This window comes from Mus musculus, chromosome X (assembly GCF_000001635.26).
Source record: "Mus musculus strain C57BL/6J chromosome X, GRCm38.p6 C57BL/6J".
In the NCBI taxonomy this organism is placed as follows: Eukaryota; Metazoa; Chordata; class Mammalia; order Rodentia; family Muridae; genus Mus; species Mus musculus.
The window spans coordinates 102,429,204-102,447,299 of NC_000086.7; the positions used below are offsets into that span (position 1 = coordinate 102,429,204).

Consider the following 18,096-nt stretch of genomic DNA (forward strand, 5'->3'; position numbering starts at 1 on the left):
TTGTCTGTTTCTAATTAAATTCTTGGGACTCTCCCCCAAAGAACTATAATATGGTAATCCTTTAAAAATAGAACCAGTAAAGCAGTGATTAGGCTTTATTTAGTTAAAACTTAATGATGAGGTACTCTCTGTAATATAGGGTTGGTTATAAAAATGGATAACCCAAAGTCTCGTGAGCACTCAGTAACTTACATCTTTCTACTGAAACAAACAAACAAACAAACAAACAAGTCAAAAAAAGAAAAAGAAAAAAAAAAAGCAGGCATGGTCCTGTCCTCTAACAGCTCCCTTCTAGGAAGATGTTGCACTCTATTTACTAAAACAAATGTTTGTATTTCGGAACTGCTTAGAGGAAGTGAGAGAAATGCAATTCAATTCTTGAAACCCAGGATAGTAATAAAACTATAAAGGAGCTTGCTGTTCCCCAACTTCAAACTGGTTTGGTGTGTGCCCAGAGTAGGGGGCACCTTCAGTTGTTAATAGCAGCTTTAAAACTGTTTTAAAGCCTGGAGGAAGATTGGGGGGGAGCCTTTGTAGACAGATGTCTCCTTTCCCCTTAAACAGTCAGAAAACGACTAGATGCCTGCGAGATAAAAGGTCCGATTTAAAGTAACCTTCCAAACGTATGTGTTGGCCACGCTGCCTAATGCTGCCCCTTCCTCTGAGGACCTCAGTCACACTCACACCTGAAATGGAAGGACTCTTAGCCAATCCACGTACTGTGCTCCTTTATATTTCAAACAAAGATATTGTCTCTGTGTTGACTTAAATGTATTTAAGTCTTTATTAGAGGCCAACAGAAACCTTAAAAAAATATGAAGTCTATTTGTATATAACAGGTATGTTTGAATTTCCCAAGCCCTGTGTTTTGCCCTAGGGAGGTAGTTAAAACCAGTCAAAGACTCCAGGCAGAAAGCATTAAGTAAACAGAATAAAATAAATGAAAATACCATTTCAACAGAGGGAAGCGTAAGTGCTAAACCAGGGCACATGATGGAAATGCTAATGATTTCTTCATTCAGAAAAGTGGCAATTTACATTTCTGCCAATCCTGTATGCAAATTTCTGTTTTCTCCTGTGATGACTAACAGTAGCAGTTGTTATTTCTTTTAAATCTTAGGCAGGAAGATGGGCTCTAAATTGAATTTCTATCAGTATTAGGGTACTGAGCACCAATTTATGTGTTCGGTGGCCATTTGTATCTTGTTGCACAGGAAAGGCCTGGTTTTTTTTTTTTAAATCATACTTAAAAAGGACGTCGTCAGAGAGGCAGGGGACGAGTAGCCTTGGTATGAAAGAAGAGAGAGGTTAGGCAGGGAAAGGCGATGGTGTATATAGTAGCCAGTGAAATTATCACAGGATGCTGGTGGGTGGTAGAATTGTGGGATATTTCAAATAAAGCAAATGTGGAGGAGTTGGGGGGTAGGGCAGAGGTCACTGGAAGGGAGGTGCTGAAGAGGGAAATAAAGTGAAATGAAACACACCATAAAAGTTGGCTGAAACAGGAAACTTGAAATCGTGTAGGAATAAGCCTGCAAATGGCGAGACCGGTTTCAGGTGACAGGCCTATTTCATTCCTACATGGCTCAGCAGAGTTGGGTCGAGCTTTGAACTCTGGTACTGATACTCTGAATTCCATAAGCATGTGTTCATTCATGAGACACACACTTTACTAAGCTGCTACTATATGTCCAGTGCTGACAGAAAGGAGTAAACAACTTGATGTCTGTCCTGGGAGAACTTAAAAGTTTCTGTGGGAAGACACGATATGGACATAGTTTAAAAGGAAACAGTACAAAACACTACAACATAAAACAGTGGTCAGTGATAGAAAAGCACACAGGTCTTTCAAGGTACAAGAGGACCCTTGGGCTGCAGTGGTCAGGAACTTAGAGGTGCTGGAACTTGAATGCATCGGTAGAATTTGGGGCTGCAAAGAGGGAGGAAGTGGCCAAACTGAGGACAAAAGAAACAAAGATCAAGGAGGTGAGATTAGAGAGACACATCTGGAAGAGTGAGACGTGCACATTGAGTAGAAAGATGAGGAAAGGCCTATTTGAGGCCTTGAAAGGCGAGGTAAAGAAAGCGTACTTTTCCAGAAAGGACACGGATTTTGTGCGGTCGTCTGCGACACAACCGTGGTGCCTTTACAGTGTAGACTGTATGTCTGACCTGCTTAGTCTGAGTATCGGAGACCCGTGGCACAACAATCTGCACTTAAAACCAAACCTCCCCCAGGTCATCTAGATGCACAGTCATACATGAGCCATTTCTCTAGGCTATGGGTCGTCAAGTACGTGTGGCTAGACAGTAAACATCCTGGACTCCAAACTACTTATAGCCTCTGCACATACTTATATATACACATACACATATGTGTATGTATCAAACAACATTGTTAAAAAACAAAAATTCACTGGATAGTGGTAGCGCCCGCCTTTAATCCCAGCACTTGGGAGGCAGAGGCAGGCAGTTCTCTGTGTTTGAGGCCAGCCTGGTCTACAGAGTGAGTTCCAGGACAGCCAGGGCTACACAGAGAAACCTTGTCTCAAAGAAACAAAACACCAAAAATGAAAATCAATTCTTAACCTCACTGGTCACATAAAAACAAGCCTTTGTCACCCCTTGTTGTGGGCCATGAAGAAGCTTTGTACGTTTTCCATTAAGGCTGTGTCCCACTCTGGAACATAGTCAGAAATTCAGTGGCCATGGTTCTCACTATGGTCTGATGCTTGTTTGAACCTTTTCTGTTATCTTTGATGTTTGTTTGAATGTCTTTCTGTTAATTCTTTGTTTCCAGCAATGTACTGCTACCTCAATATATGTAGGTAACACAAAGAAAGTGTTCACTCCATGAATTGGTAGCCGCCTATTGGTGAGAACTCCAAAATGCTGGTCCTTCATCTAGTCATTCTCCCTTGAGAGACATTCTGTTGATGAGAAGCCCAGAGTTTCCCTAGAATCCATTCAAAGGGCCCCAAAGTGGTTCCTGAACAGTGGTGTAAATGCTAAGCAAGCTTTCTCCAGTCTTCTTATTCTCCACTGTGAAGTTTTGCTTCAGAAGACAGGAGAGAGAAAATGACAGGAGCCTGCCTGGCTTAGGCAACAGAAAAGAACTGCAATTAGTCAGAGGAATCTATGCACCACCTACTTTAGAATGACAATTAGGAACATTTTAATTGCATTAGGCATTTCTCTTTTTCTTAGTTGCCTAGAAGTAGCTTTACTGACCAAAACCTGCAGTCCTAGGAGTGAAGGATCTTTGAAACTGAAGGGCTCACCATCTCCATGGTGTAGATCCAAATCCACGTAGAGAATACGGTCAAATTTCCGTCGCAATCGTAATATTCCCAGGACAGCATCATTGAGATAACAGAAACCAGATGCTTCATCTCTGCAAGAAAACAAGTTACTACAGCCAACATCTGAAAAGCAGTCCAAGGGAGGCTTTATAGCCAAGCATCTAACCTTTGAGATCTAGTCCCATAAAGTCCCCTTCTCTTAAGAACAAAAATTCACCTATGATGACTATAAAGTAAATGGGCCAGAATGATCAGAGAATGTAGTTCAGTAAATATTCAGATGATTAGTTACATTTTTCTACTCACAATCTTCAAAGGTTTCAAAGCATTAGATTATTATTTTTTTAATATATATATTTTTTATTATGTATTTTCCTCAATTACATTTCCAATGCTATCCCAAAAGTCCCCCATACCCTGCCGGCCCACTCCCCTACCCACCCATTCCCCCTTTTTGGCCCTGGCGTTCCCCTGTACTGGGGCATATAAAGTTTGCAAGTCCAATGGGCCTCTCTTTGCAGTGATGGCCGACTAGGCCATCTTTTGATACATATGCAGCTAGAGTCAAGAGCTCCGGGGTACTGGTTAGTTCATAATGTTGTTGCACCTACAGGGTTATTATAACTATACTGAATAAGACTTTTCTCTGACAATTTCACTAAAAACAAAACAAAGCAAAACAAACAAAAAACTCCCTTGTAGTCCCCTGGGGTCATGATGATGATAAACACTGATGTCCACTTTTGCCTCTCTAAGGAAGCTAAGACTTAGCTGGGCCCTTAAAGATAGTTCTACAGAAAATGGATATTGGATTTGTCGTAGTAACTCTACAACATAACTCAGGAGCTGGTTGTTTTTTATTTTAATATGCTTTCTCACTTGTTATTCATGAAAACTGTGTTTAGAATAGACAAACATATAACCTTTTGGGCACATTAATGCAGTTGCCTCTCTATGGATGTAATTTTGAAATGAGGAGTGAAGAAAACCATTGTCCCTGGTGTCACTGAGACCTGTCACATCACTTTATCCTCTTATCAACATTTGCTTGCTCTTTTATTACACTTTTATTGAGCCTTGCTGATTAGATAGAAAAGGGTGTATTAGAACTTATAGATAGAAAAGAGTGTATTATAACTTAGAACTTATTTTAAAGCCTCATTCCAAGTGCCACAGTTTCTTTTGCTCCTACAGAGATTTCAAACATCCAGCCCACCCCAGTTCTGTATGCCATTAGATTTTACTTGAAACAAAATTCTAGGTATGGCCATTTGAAATGGTATCATTGCTACTATGAGGAACTTTTTTAGTGCCTACATAATGAAAAAAAAATCATGAAATCTCTCTCCCACGAGATTCACACTCTAAACAATGCTCTGCTTCCCAGGCTAAATCGATGAGACTGGTACAGTGGTGAGCAGGAAGTTGGTAAAACCATCACTGGACACTGGCACGCATCACTAAGAGAAGCACAGCAATGAATCTAGCTAAAGAATAGCTTAGATGTACAACAGGGAAGAAACCAAGGAAAGAAAGGATGACTGTCAACCACGAATTCCCTGGGAATTAAATATGTAGTTTTGAATGTTCTTGCATGTGCATGCTATTTTCTAATTTTGAAAATTTACATTTTATAAATCTGCTGTCTTAGTACATAACAAAAGTTAATGTGTTATCCTAATGGACATCAAACACTTTTGAAATAAGACATCAAGTGCTAGGCAAAAAGAGGAATGAGAAGATGGTCATGAAAAATAATGGCCATAGTATCAACAATTCTGGAAGTTCTTTACTTTCTGTGCGAGTATGTAATCTTTTCCTACCTCTGGATGGGATTACCAAATTAGATTATCAAAATCTCATAAAGTGGGGTATTGTGATGTACATGTGTAATCCTAGCACTCTGAAAGCAGACACAGAATTGTAAGTGTCAGGTTAGTATGGGTTACACAGCAGAATCCTATCTCATAAAACCAAGGGCTATGGATAAAGCTCAGAGGAAGAGCAATGACTAGCATATGTAAAGCTCTGGGTTTTATTCTCTGTATTAAAATGACAATGACAGTCCCCTGTACTGAGGCATATAAGGTCTGCATGACCAAAGGGCCTCTCTTTCCACTGATGGCCAACTAGGCCATCTTCCGATTCATATGCAGCTAGAGACACGAGCTCTGGGGGGGGAGGGGTTACTGGTTAGTTCATATTGTTGTTCCACCTATAGGGTTGCAGATCCCCCCAGCTCCCTGGGTACTTCCTCCAGCTCCTCCATTGGGGGCCCTATGATCCATCCAATAGCTGACTGTGAGCATCCACTCCTGTGTTTGCTAGGCTGGGCATAGTCTCATAAGAGACAGCTATATCAGGGTCCTTTCAGCAAAATCTTGCTAGTGTATGCAATGGTGTCAGCGTTTGGAGGCTGATTATGGGATGGATCCCCGGGTATGGCAGTCTCTAGATGGTCCATCCTTTTGTCTCAGCTCCAAACTCTGTCTCTGTAGCTCCTTCCATGGGTGCCTTGCTCCCAATTCCAAGAAGGGGCAAAGTATCCACACCTTGGTCTTCGTTCTTTCCGAGCTTCATGTGTTTCGCAAATTGTATCTTATATCTTAGGTATTCTAAGTTTCTGGGATAATATCCAGGGCCAAGAGGTGGGAGTGGGTGGGTGGGGGAGCTTTTTGGATAGCATTGGAAATGTAAATGAAATAAATACCTAATAATAAAAAAAATTTTAAAAATTTAAAAAATGACAATGACAAAGACAACTGACAACGACAAAGAAGATGACAACAATGACAAGCAAGTAAGCAAACTCTGAGATTAAGCGCTTATAGAAATAAATACATGTTTAGATAAGATTGCTAAAAGTCCTACAAAATAAGGAAACTGAACTTTCAGGACTTTCAAACTGCTGCAAAGTAATCTTTAAAAACCTATCCAAGTGCCAGGTGCAGTGGTGTATACCTTTAATCCCAGCACTTGGTAGGCAGAAGCAGGCAGATATTTGTGAGTTCAAGGCCACCCTGGTCTACATGGCAAGGTTAGCCAGGACTACATAGTGAGACTCTATCTTTAAAAAAAAAAAACCAAATATTTAAAGAATTCAAGATCGTATAATTTATGTAAATTTCAATAAATAAGACCAATTTAGTAACGTATTAAAATCAGTTATATCTTATTTATCAGTGTTAGGTATAATATACAGGAGTATTTTTAGTTTACTTAGGCATGTTCTTTCTTTTTTTACAGATTCATTGACTGAACAAGCTAACATTACTTCTACCAAATGCTTAAGAGGATGCAAAATGTATATTTGTTTAACCAAGTTTAGTCATTATTATGGGAACCTTTATTTCAAAGTCATTGTGTTTTGTACTCTACCAGTTTAAGATAATTTGTTAGATCTTAAGGTAACAGAACAATCTGGCTGATGTCAAGTTCAGTTATGTCTAAGGAAATGGTGAAGCATCAGCATAGAATCTTGGGTTTGCATACATATGCTTCTTAGTTGTGCATGTACATATGCGTGCATGGTGCATTCATGCCTGTGGTCACATGCATGTGGGTGCACATGTGAAGGTCAGATGTTGATACTGGATGTCTCCCTCAGTGCCTCTCCTTTTTATTTACGCAAGTAGGGTCTGTTGCTGAACTTGGAGCTCAAAGATGCAGCTAGTCCAACTAGCCAGCTTGCCCTATGGCTCCCCTGTCACCACCTCCCAAGCACTGGGATTACAGGCAGGACAACAAGCCAAGCTGGCTTTTGTATTAGTGCTGGAGATCTAAACTGTGGTCCTCATACTTAGGACATGTTCTTTTTGGCAATAAGAGAGGGATATGTGTGGATACAGAAAATTATAGAGGGGTCACAAAGAGAATTTTGTTTGTTTAGGCCAAGGCTGGCTAAATTTTGGTGTGTGATTGATAAAATTTCTGACCAAAGCTTTAATTTCAAGCATACTGATAAAAAACTAGCTTTGTTATTTCTGTGTTTAAAAGAAAGGGTTTTGGAGTCTTTGTTCTTACAAGCTGTGAATGGCTTGTTTCACCTTTACCTTCTGGAAAATCTTCCTAGATAACAAAGATGCTGCCTCTTTCCAGAATTATCTTCCACAGTTCTGTACTTTCTACTTCCACTGGCCTCACATGTGGTAAGCAAGCCCTCTTCTTTGGGATGTGTTTCTGTATTCCCTGATTCCTTAAGAAAGCAAAGCCTTCTCGTTGAGGAAGGAGCTAAGGGCCTTAACAAGTCACTTTACTTCTATGCTTATATGGGAAATATTTGTTCCTTGGGTAGAACAGAGATCCAAGCATTATTTTTTTAATAGCCCATTATCCTATCGTAACCAAGTTTCAGAGAACCCATGGAAAAATCATAAAGGAGGCACCTATGACCCTCAGCTTTGTGTGGTGTCACTATTGCTGTGTCACAGAGGTAGAGCTGTCAAGTCAGAAGTGGTGATTGGCCTCTTGTAGGTTATAGCAATAAAATGTCACCAATATAAATATTTCAGAAACTGTATGCTGCATGAGATCATCCATGTCTCTACCAGTCACAATATATTTCTATTTCTCAGAGTTCAGCTCACTGCTTTGTCAAACGTTAGACAATTAGAGGACTATGTCCATTAGCCATCTGTGAGGACTACATGCTAAGACCCCCATGGATTCCTGAAACTGTGGAAAGTAAAATCACTTTGTTTTTCTGTATGCATGTATGTATACCCATACCGTTATTCCCCCCTCTCTGTATATATGATATATAGCTATGATAAAATCCAAATTATAAGTGAGGCACAATAAAAGACTAGCAATGATAACAAAATGGAACAATGGTAAAATGAAACAATGATAAAGATGCACTATAATGAAAGTTATATGAATATAGTTATATGAATATTCTCATCTCTCCAGATATATTTTAGATGACATGCCTACCACCATCACCACATGTGCAGGCCAGAAGAAGGCATCATATCCCTTCAAACTGGAATTACAGATAGTAATGAGCTGCCATGTGGGTAATGGATTTGAACCTAGGTCCTTTGGAAGAGCAGCCAATGCTCTTAACCATTTAACCATCTCTCCAGCCCCTCTCCAAATATATTAATGTCCTGAGGTGATCATGATTGATCATGAGGAACTGAAAAGGACGAATGAGAAATCATAGGTGGGAGTTGTCTTAGTTATGGTTTCTATGGCTGTGGTAAAATATCACAATCAAAGGCATCTTGGGGAGGAAAGGGTTTATTTCATCTTATAGCATGTAGTTCATCATCTCGGAAAGTCAGGGCAAAACTTGAAGGCAGGAGTTTAAGCAGAGATCATGGAGGAGTGATGCTTATTGGCTTGCTTCTCCTGGCTTGCTCAGTCTACTTTCTTATAAAGAAACCAGAACCACATGCCCAGGGGTGGCACTACCCACAGTGTGCTGAGCTCTCTAGAGACCAATCTGGTGGGAACATTTTTTTTCAACTGAGGCTTCCTCTAGGTTGTATCAAGTTGACAAACACTAACCAGCACAGGGGCTTAATGCACAGTGTTTTCACTCAAATTTTCAGGAGTTTGTTGTTGTTGTTGTTAAATGTAAACTTGATCTTAACTGTACTTCTTAATTTTGAATCTTGGATCTTCTTAGTAGTTTTTAAACTGGGGGAATACATATTATTTACCTAAAACAAATGTTTAAGATGTAGTCTAGATTGCTGAATCTCTTTATTTTCTTTCCCTGGTAGATTCTGGGTATAATCTAACTAAATGCTTGATATATTCATTTTACATTGGACCCAGATTTTTATATGCTATTTCTCAGTCTTTTTCCTATAGAGATGATGTTCATACATTTTTATAAATTAGACAAAATACCCCGTCTTCTTTGAAAAGAGTTTAATCATTATGTTTACAGACCTTTTGTTGACAATTTTGTGGATTGGCTTTTATCTTGTTTTGCATGCCATAGAAACAACTACATCTCCTTGTCGGCTGCATTATTATTCTCGTAATGAACTCTCATCAGATTTTTCCCTTTTGAAAATGAGCAGTAATAAGGTAACCACCGCTATTGTAAGTCTTTTGTCATCTACAGGCTGCTTTTTATGTTTTCCTTCAATGCTTCCCTGAAAGTACCTACCACTGGCTCTAAGCCAGAGGGCTTTCACCTCAAGAAAATACCCTCTGAGAGCTCTGACAGCCTCACGGGAAAGAACTGTGGTGGGTAGTTTTATGTGCAAGCTTCTGTCAGATAGCTTACTTTCTTTTATTATGTGGTACCGAGGATTGAATCTAGGGCCTTACGCATGCTAGGAAGATGCTCTACCACAGAGCTATAGCCCCAGCCTGTTTTCCCCACCCCACTCCTCTCCTTTGACAGAACCTACACCCTTGCATACATGAAACAAACACTTTAGGACTAAGAAACACCCCTAGTCCTGAAAGAACAAGTTAAAACAAGTTTAAAGCCACAATAGTGAATAGTGAACTAAGCTGAGATTTTGAAAACTAGTTGAAAAGCAGGTGAGTTAATTACACTCCGAAGTCAAGCCTGAGTGGCATAACAATTATTCATATAGACTCCAGATCCCTCAAGGAGCTGATGAGGGATGGGATGGAGTTCTATTTGGAATATTTGCTTTTATTCGAGACATGGTCTCACTATATAGCATGGCTAGCCTAGAACTCACTACATAGACCAGGCTGGCCTTGAATTTGTGGCAGTCCTTCGTCTCCTGAGTACTGGGATTTATAGGCATGAGCCACCACACCTTGCTTACCACTTGGTATTTTTCCAGGGCTTGCTCTTGTTAAGTCCTAGCCATATCAGTATTTGCATAGTGGTATCTAATTGAGGATTTGATTTGTGTTTCCTTGATGACTGATGCCAGACATCTTTTCAGGTTCTTGCTGGCCGTGTGTGTGTGTGTGTGTGTGTGTGTGTGTGTGTTTAAAAGATGCTACTCAAGACCTCTGTTTAGTCTTAAATCTGTGTTTTTGATGTTGAATAATAAGAATTATTCATGTTTTCTGTATAGTAAGTCCTTATCAGATAGATACATGGCTGACAAAACATTTCCCCATCATGTAGGCTGTCTTTTCATTTTCTTTAATGTCCTTTGATACATAAAGTTTTTTTTATTTAAAGCGAGTGACATGGCTCAGTGTGTAAAGACACTTCCCATGTAAGCCTAGTGACCCAGATTTGATCCACAGAACCTATATAAATATGGAAGAAGGGGTCTGACTCTATAATGCTGTCCTCTGACCTCCCTACATGCGCACTGTGGCACATATACCCACAAATATCAAGTACACACACACACACCTTTTAAAAGGATTTATGTTTGGTCAATCCAAGTTTATCTCTTTTACTTTCATAACTTTTGTCTCCAAGTAGGTAGGATTACAAGCCATGTACCACATCTGCCTTGACATGGAGTATCATTATATGCCCACCTTAGATTTACTATTATTAATTTGTTTTTTTTTTAAGACAGAGTTCCACTATGTAGATCTAGCTGCCCTGGAACTCAGCTGACCTCAAGGTCTCAGAGATCCGGCTGGAATGCTGGGATTAAAGCTGTGTGTCACTGCACTGGTTTCAGCTTGGATTTGAATTTACAATCTTCCTGCCTCAGCCTCCAAAGTCCTGGGATTATAGCAAAGCATGGTGACACACACCCAGAACTCAGGAGGCAGAGACAAAGGCCATTTTCTGCATGTTCAAGGCCAGACTAGTCTACATCATGAGCTGGAGGCCAGACAAGGCTACATAGTAAGACCCTGTCTCAAAAACAAACAAACCAACCCCACTACTAGCACCACTACCAAAAGTCCTGGGATTATAGGTGTTCACCATACCTAGTTCTTTTGGTCATTCAGTTATCCATCTTTAAAGATGCCTCAATCACTGGACTCTGAAACAACTGACCTTTGGTATTACTATTTAACAGATGGCTCAGTTAGTTTACAGGAATTAGAGTACTACAGAGAAAATATCACACCTGCCTGCTTTGGGACATTCAGGAGGATTATATTTACCTAAAGTACTTAGGAATTGGTGATATCTGTCTTAAACAAAGGAGAGAGATAACAGTATTGAAGTTTATCTGAGCCTGGATTATCCTAGAAAGCCAAGATGGCTAAGAAATCCTGCCCACCTTTTGTTTTCCAAGGAAAGATTAACCACAGGGTTCACCCTCCCTTGGTACATTATTCCAGGATAAAACCCAACTCCATCCTTCCTTATTATATCTGTAAGACTGACAGCTCACTCGTCTGCCACCATAACAGCCCAGACTCCTTTCCTTTTCTTTGAGATGGTTATTTATGAATGTCCTCCCCATTGCAATGGCTGAATAAGAAATTCCATTAATTTCCCATTGCATTTTCACATCACCAACACACAAGTTCAGGGGAGAGACCAGGTTCAACGAACATACTTCTGAACACTTTGGCGAATGAGTATGCAGTTTTCTGATGAGGCAGTTGCTTTCTCCCTCCCCCACCCTCTCTCTCTCTCTCTCTCTCTCTCTCTCTCTCTCTCTCTCTCTCTCTCTCTCACACACACACACACACACACACCAAAAGGCAGAGATCTACTTATCTTCTTAAATGCCTTGATGAGCTGTGACTCACAAAGTTGATCTTTAACAAAAATGTGTAGTACTCAGGCAATTGTATTTGCTGGGTTTTATGCCCATTAAAGGTCAGGGACAACCAGGTATGGTAGCTTATGCTTTTAATCCCAGCACTCGGGAGGCAGAGGTAGGCAGATTTCTGAGTTCAAGTCCAGCCTGGTCTACAGAGTGAGTTCCAGGACAGCCAGGGCTATATAGACTATGTCTCAAAATACAACAACAAAACCAAAAACCATCAAACAAAAAAGGTCAGGGACACATGGGTCATGACTTGAAGATTCTGAGGTAACACATCAGCTGGAAAAGGAACATGCCAACAATGTCCTATCAATTCATTGTCACTGGCAAGAATCCCACAACAATCTTTTATAAACTTTTCAGTGCTGGTATCAATGATGGACATTTAGATTATTGCCAATATATCACTTTTACAAGTATTCTACAACAGAGAATCTCAAATATGCCATTTTGACTGTGTGCAAATATATTAATAAGATATATTATTAGATGAGTAATCCCTGAATCAAAGGATTTCACTTATAACTTAATTAAAATTCCCAAAATTGTCTTGATTCAGTCTGTCATTGTGAATACTGTGTTAGCAAACTTTTACATAGGCAATAATCTAGTACATGGTAAGAAAGTTAGCATTATAGACTTCTAGCTATGTTTTCTCGTTTGGACCTTTCTTAAAAGGTTATATGTATGTTTTTTCTTTTAGTGTTAGCATACAGCTTAACATTCTTTGTTGTCATTATAGCTATTTTGGAATCAGCTGAAAATACAGTTTGGCTCTGATAGTATACAACAAAAATATCAGCCAACATTTATCAAGTGCTAGCCTGTGCCAAGAACTGTACTAAATGCTTTCAATGGTGTTGACTCAATCAATTCTCACAACAGCGATGTGAGAGGTAGGTACTATTATTACTTCTGTTTCAAGAAAGTAAAACAGAGAAATTAAGTAGCTTGTCCAAGGTCATATAGCTAGGAAGAGGCTGAACTCAAACTGGAATGGAGCAAAATCGTTGTATGAAAATATGATTGACATACAAAGACATGTACAGAATATGTTTCACTGTGTAATTTGCTGAGTTTGGGAATAAGCATACATTTGAAAAATAACCAGAATCCATACCATAACTGTCTAAAATTTCCTACCTTTGTCTTGGTTATTATTTAGGATAAGAATACTTAAGATCTATCTTCATAGCACAGTGTCCAAGTGTAAAATGGTGGTGTTAACTCTAGGTGTTTTATAGGACACTACATCTGTAAGAGGATAAATGTTTAAAGACAATGCAGTATACATAGAAGAACCAAGTATTATTTGGGATTTAAGCAGGAACTACTGTCATTTGCAACGACATGGATGAACTTATAGGACATTATACTTGGTAAAATAAACTAGACACTAAAGGACTACTACTATATGATACCACTTATATCAGGAAAAGAAGATGGGCAACGTCTTAGCAGCAGAGCAGAATGATAGCTGGGTGAAGAAGCGATGCAGAAATGCTTGAGTTTGCACATCAGTTAGTCTGCATCTTTGTCCTACATGAGTAGTCATAGCGATAAATAGTTTGGGTATCATTCCATCTTGGCTCTGGTTCATTCGTTCATTGGTTCGTTCCTTCCTTCCTTCTTTGTGATTCTTTTACTTTTCCTGTATATGTACTTCCCTTTCACCATTTTGGTCTTGTTAGTACAGATCAAGTTCATCTGTTTCCCATGATTCTCCCAAGATTTTGCTGTCTTTCCCATTAATACTTTACTATATTTTTGTGGGTGGTTTTCTCTGTCCCCTTGGCCATTTTCTGCATGTTTGGAATCACAGCTTTTTGAGTGCTGAAATGGACAAATTCTGAGCTTTCAGCAGCAACCTAAACTTTAAGGTTTCTCCTGTTTCTCCCACTACGCTTTAATCATTTTAGCATTCCATCGGGTTACTTGAATTTGAGATAAGTTATTGAAATTCTCCACAAAGGCAGTTAAATGACCCAGGGCCAGAATCATATAAACTTCCATGTGATCTTTGCCTCTATAAACCAAATTGAGCTTCTGATCTAGAATCTTCATATTTAGAATTTATACAGGAATATGTGTGACAAATGATTAGGTCAGGAGGCCCCTACTCATGAATACAAACAAATTCCATTCCATGTATGACAAAACAACGGAAAATGTGACCCAAGAAATACAAGAAACATGACAGCAGCAGCAGCATTCTCTGCAGTTTCCCCCTTTCTATACCATTTGCCATGATAGACAGTCACTGCTGAAGACAAATGAAGGCTTAGGAGAGTAGAAAGGAGGGAATATTTGCCTGAAATATATCAAGAAAACGGACTATGAATCCGTTATGATGAGAAGTGCCAGAAGGCCCTTTTAGAATTGGGCCATATTTCCCTTTGGGTAATTAGACCATCCAATACAAATGGATAAAAAAACATGTAAACAGTTCTATTTACTACACACAAGCTTAGATAGTTCATAAAAAGAATTTAACATTTGTACCACAGAGGAGTCACTGTGGTAAGTGGGTCCTTGCAAATTGCTGTAAGATTAATTGGCCCAGGGAATAAATTGAGAAGACGGGTCAGGATGAACTAAATTCAGTGGATGTTTCCACTGGACACGGAAGGTCTTATTTTTCTGGCTCTAAGCTTCTTTTGGACATTTTCCTCAGATGGCAAATAGAATTTTCCTGCTCTAAAACATGTTTTTATTCATTAAATGTAGACTAGCAAATCCAAAGTCTTTACTTGGCTGGTGAAATTTTCTTTTATGTAGTTTGCTTTTTTTTTCTTAAAGAGAAAGAAGCAAGGAAGAATTCCCACAGCTTCCAAAGACTGGATGCACCTCAACCTATCTCCAAGGTCAGAGTCAACAGTGTCTGCCTTGCCTGGTCTTGGTCTAATGGAGTTCAGGAGGCTAGCTAACTCTCACTGAGAGAAGCAGCAAGATTAAGTCACATCCACTCTTCTGTGCTTATTACTAAAGCAGCAATGTACAGCTCCTCATTTTCATGAGGTAAGTATTTTACTAACTGAGGTTATCTCCCCAGCTCTCAATTTTTATTTTACCTCATCATTTTATTACATTTATTTATTTGCTGCTGGGGGGAGCATGTGTGTGGAAGTCAGAGGACAACTTGTGTGAGTCAGTTCTCCCCTCCCACGTGATTCCCAGAGATTGAACTCCCGCCGTCGGGCTTCGTGCAAGTGCTTTAATGCGCTGACCATCTCGCTAGCCATCAATTTTTATCTTAAACTCATTTAATGAACTCAAAATCTCAGTGGCTTCGCCATGAATACTGGATGGGAGAAATTAAACAACAATTTTGTTGTAATTGATGGAAATTGTGCCCGTTAACCTTTCTAGTTAGAGAAAACACAAAAGCGCTGGCGAAGCAGCTGTCCCAGGCTCAATGCATATGCATTTGTATTTCTGCACCTGGTCCTGGCACACAAGATGAGTGTCTCAAGAGCCAAAGACTTTATGTGCTTGCATCCCCAACCTACGTAAGAGACCGAATTAAATTGGCTGGAGTTTCTATTAGGTGTGGATAGGAGGAAATGCCATTGTGTTCCATTAACTGATCCCAACCTCTGCCGAGTCAAGGGAGACAGAAAAGCACTTGCTTTAAAAATGCAATGACTGCTGTGGTCGATGCAAATTTAGGGTAATCTCTGACATACAAGAAAAACATATGGATGCTCCTCAAATATCCTTTTGCTCATAGGACTATTCTCTTCCTTAAAGTTTGGTCATAGTTCACTGAAGTAGTTCAAAACTTGGTTTCAAAATGTGTAGGATCTTTTTATGTTATATCTATATTGATGACAATACTAGATCTAGGTGGAACCCAGATCCCTTGTCCAAAATGCTTAGAACAGAAGTGTTTCAGATTTAGGATGGTTTTCCAGATTTGAGGCTATTTTAAAGACTACCAGTTAAGCATCCTTAATCCAAACAAAAAAAAAAAAACCCTCAAATCCAAAAATGCTCTGAAACCCACAACTTGCCTTTTTGTGAGACTGGCTATTAACTAGGTCTTCATGCATGCTAGAGAAATACTCCACCACTGAATATATATATTTCCTAAGACAAACCTAAAACTTATGAGTGTTCTTTCTGTAAGTTTTCTGAAAATAAATATGTAAATTCCAGAAGAATACTCACAATATTTTACATAAATTCTACTTGCCATCTTTCATATAAAGATAGTGGCTTCCTAGCAAAAATGGCAAATTAGTTCCATTTAATCATTAAAGAATTTCCCTGCATAGTGTCATATTAAAGAAAGGTACCATGCTAAAGACAGAAAGTCAAGGGCTTTGCCTGGCACTCAAAGTCCTAATGGAACAAGGCTTGCTTGGAATTTTTTTTTTTTGGCTACTCCTAGAGAATGAACCACTGGTCCCCAAAATTATTATAGGTGTCTCATGATGTCTCAGTCTCAAGCCTAAGAGTGGACAGTGTATACAATAAGCCTACAGGTAGGTGCTGAGGGCTCATTCTATGTTCTGGGGTTGTAGACAACACATGATGTCCTGGATCTTGCCCTTGAAGTGCTTGCAATTGAAGTGCTTGAATGGCAATGCTTATTTACACACACACACACACACACACACACACACACACACACACACACACACACATACACATACACACGCACACAATTTAGTAAGTCTGAGCCTCTTAGCTTCTGGCCCTAGCCTGGGAACTCTGTTCTAAGAGTCTCTGTGGACTTGTGGTCTCATGTATTCTCATTAGCTCCCACTGAAGTATGGGAGGAAAAGGCTATTCCTCTTCTACAATTGAAAACCAGGATGATTTATGCACCTTGGTACTTATAGAATTGGCTTAAGGCTGCAGAGCCTCAAGCAATCCTGTACTCTTCCCTCTGTGCTCCCTGCTCACACGTTTTACACTGCATGTTAGAACTTCTTACTCATGAGTCTGGCAATGTGACTGCCCTTTTTAAAAGCCCCTTGGTAGTCCTATAGTACAAGGCCTTTCATAATTTTGCCTAGGTCTACTTCTCATGGGGACCTCTGATCTCACTATTCCAAACTTTAACCACACCAACTCTTCTTTGATTCTTAAATATAACAGCATGGCTCCAAGTCTTTATGCATACATAGTCTCAGACTTGCAGAACAACTGTTATATTTTTCTCTTAGAACCTCCAACTCCATCCGTTAAGCCTGGCTATGATAACATCCTAGAAGTTCCACATTCTTTTCTCAGGGAAAGGACATTGATCTTTCTCCATTTTGTATACATGGTCCAAGCGCCTACTGGACTATCTACCACAGCACCTCTCAAACCTGATTCCGAGAACTACTGCCTATACTCGTCTCTGGTTCAGAGGAAGGACTGTATCTGCCTTCGTTACCTACAACAGTGCTTGGGCACTTAATAGATTCTGAAACAAATGGTTCTTACTTTCAAAGAATTTACCAGAACATAAGTTACTAGGATTTAAAAAGGTTTTATATGGTTTTCTTTGAATAAAGGAGGAAAAAAGCCTCCAAATGTACAAATGTGATCAGCCAGGGGGATGTGCAAACAGATCATGAAAAAGTAGACTGGTCAGTATCCAAATTAGGAAATTTTAAGGAGATATGACTCACTGCTCAAATGTCATCCACCTCCTACAACAAATAAACAGAAACAAACCATGGATTTAAGTAGATGCTTGCCCTGGGTCTACAGCCATGTCATACGCCCTTGAAATAAAAATTGTCAAAGAACAGGACACATTTAATTAAATGAGTTAAATATATAAATTAGTCATACCTGTGCTGTTCAGTAGACACACCTGAAGTAGCCCGTGAACCATGTGAATGGTACTCTGGTGAGATTTAATGCTGGATCCCAAAAGGTGATTCATAAATGTGAAACAACTCAGGTGGGTGGGTGTTATGCTAGAAAGCCTTACTGGAAAGACTTCCCTGCCCTGTATCACAGCATGAACTTCTGGACACCATCACACATTAGCTTGTTGTGTGGTATCAAGATAGATTTATGAAATCATCACTTGCTTCAACTTAACAGTGCTGCTTGAAACCCACAGACAAGCTTTCGACTCAGAAAGTACCACTTCCTGGTACATTAGTGCCTGCAGTGACAGGCATAGTAGGTATGAGAGG

The 18,096-nt window shown here is 39.6% G+C and overlaps 1 protein-coding gene and 1 long non-coding RNA gene across 29 annotated transcripts in view; one reads left to right on the forward strand and one right to left on the reverse strand.

The window, feature by feature from the left end:
* The window catches only part of Hdac8 (histone deacetylase 8), a 220,744-nt gene that overhangs the window by 144,566 nt on the left and 58,082 nt on the right, over positions 1–18,096 (reverse strand). For all 6 annotated transcript variants that reach the window (XM_006528276.4, NM_027382.4, XM_006528275.4 and 3 more), the window contains exon 5: positions 3,282–3,394. In XM_006528276.4, coding sequence (XP_006528339.1) covers positions 3,282–3,394 — 113 coding nt within the window. The remainder of the gene's footprint in view (positions 1–3,281; positions 3,395–18,096) is intronic.
* Positions 1–18,096, forward strand: part of Gm32262 — a 208,974-nt gene that overhangs the window by 132,851 nt on the left and 58,027 nt on the right. For 19 of the 23 annotated variants that reach the window (XR_003953070.1, XR_003953056.1, XR_003953050.1 and 16 more), the window contains 4 exons: positions 7,375–7,450; positions 9,259–9,347; positions 12,693–12,846; positions 14,750–14,968. This is a non-coding gene — a long non-coding RNA (predicted gene, 32262). The remainder of the gene's footprint in view (positions 1–7,374; positions 7,451–9,258; positions 9,348–12,692; positions 12,847–14,749; positions 14,969–18,096) is intronic. The other 4 variants (XR_003953057.1, XR_003953055.1, XR_003953054.1 and 1 more) reach the window with 3 other exon arrangements.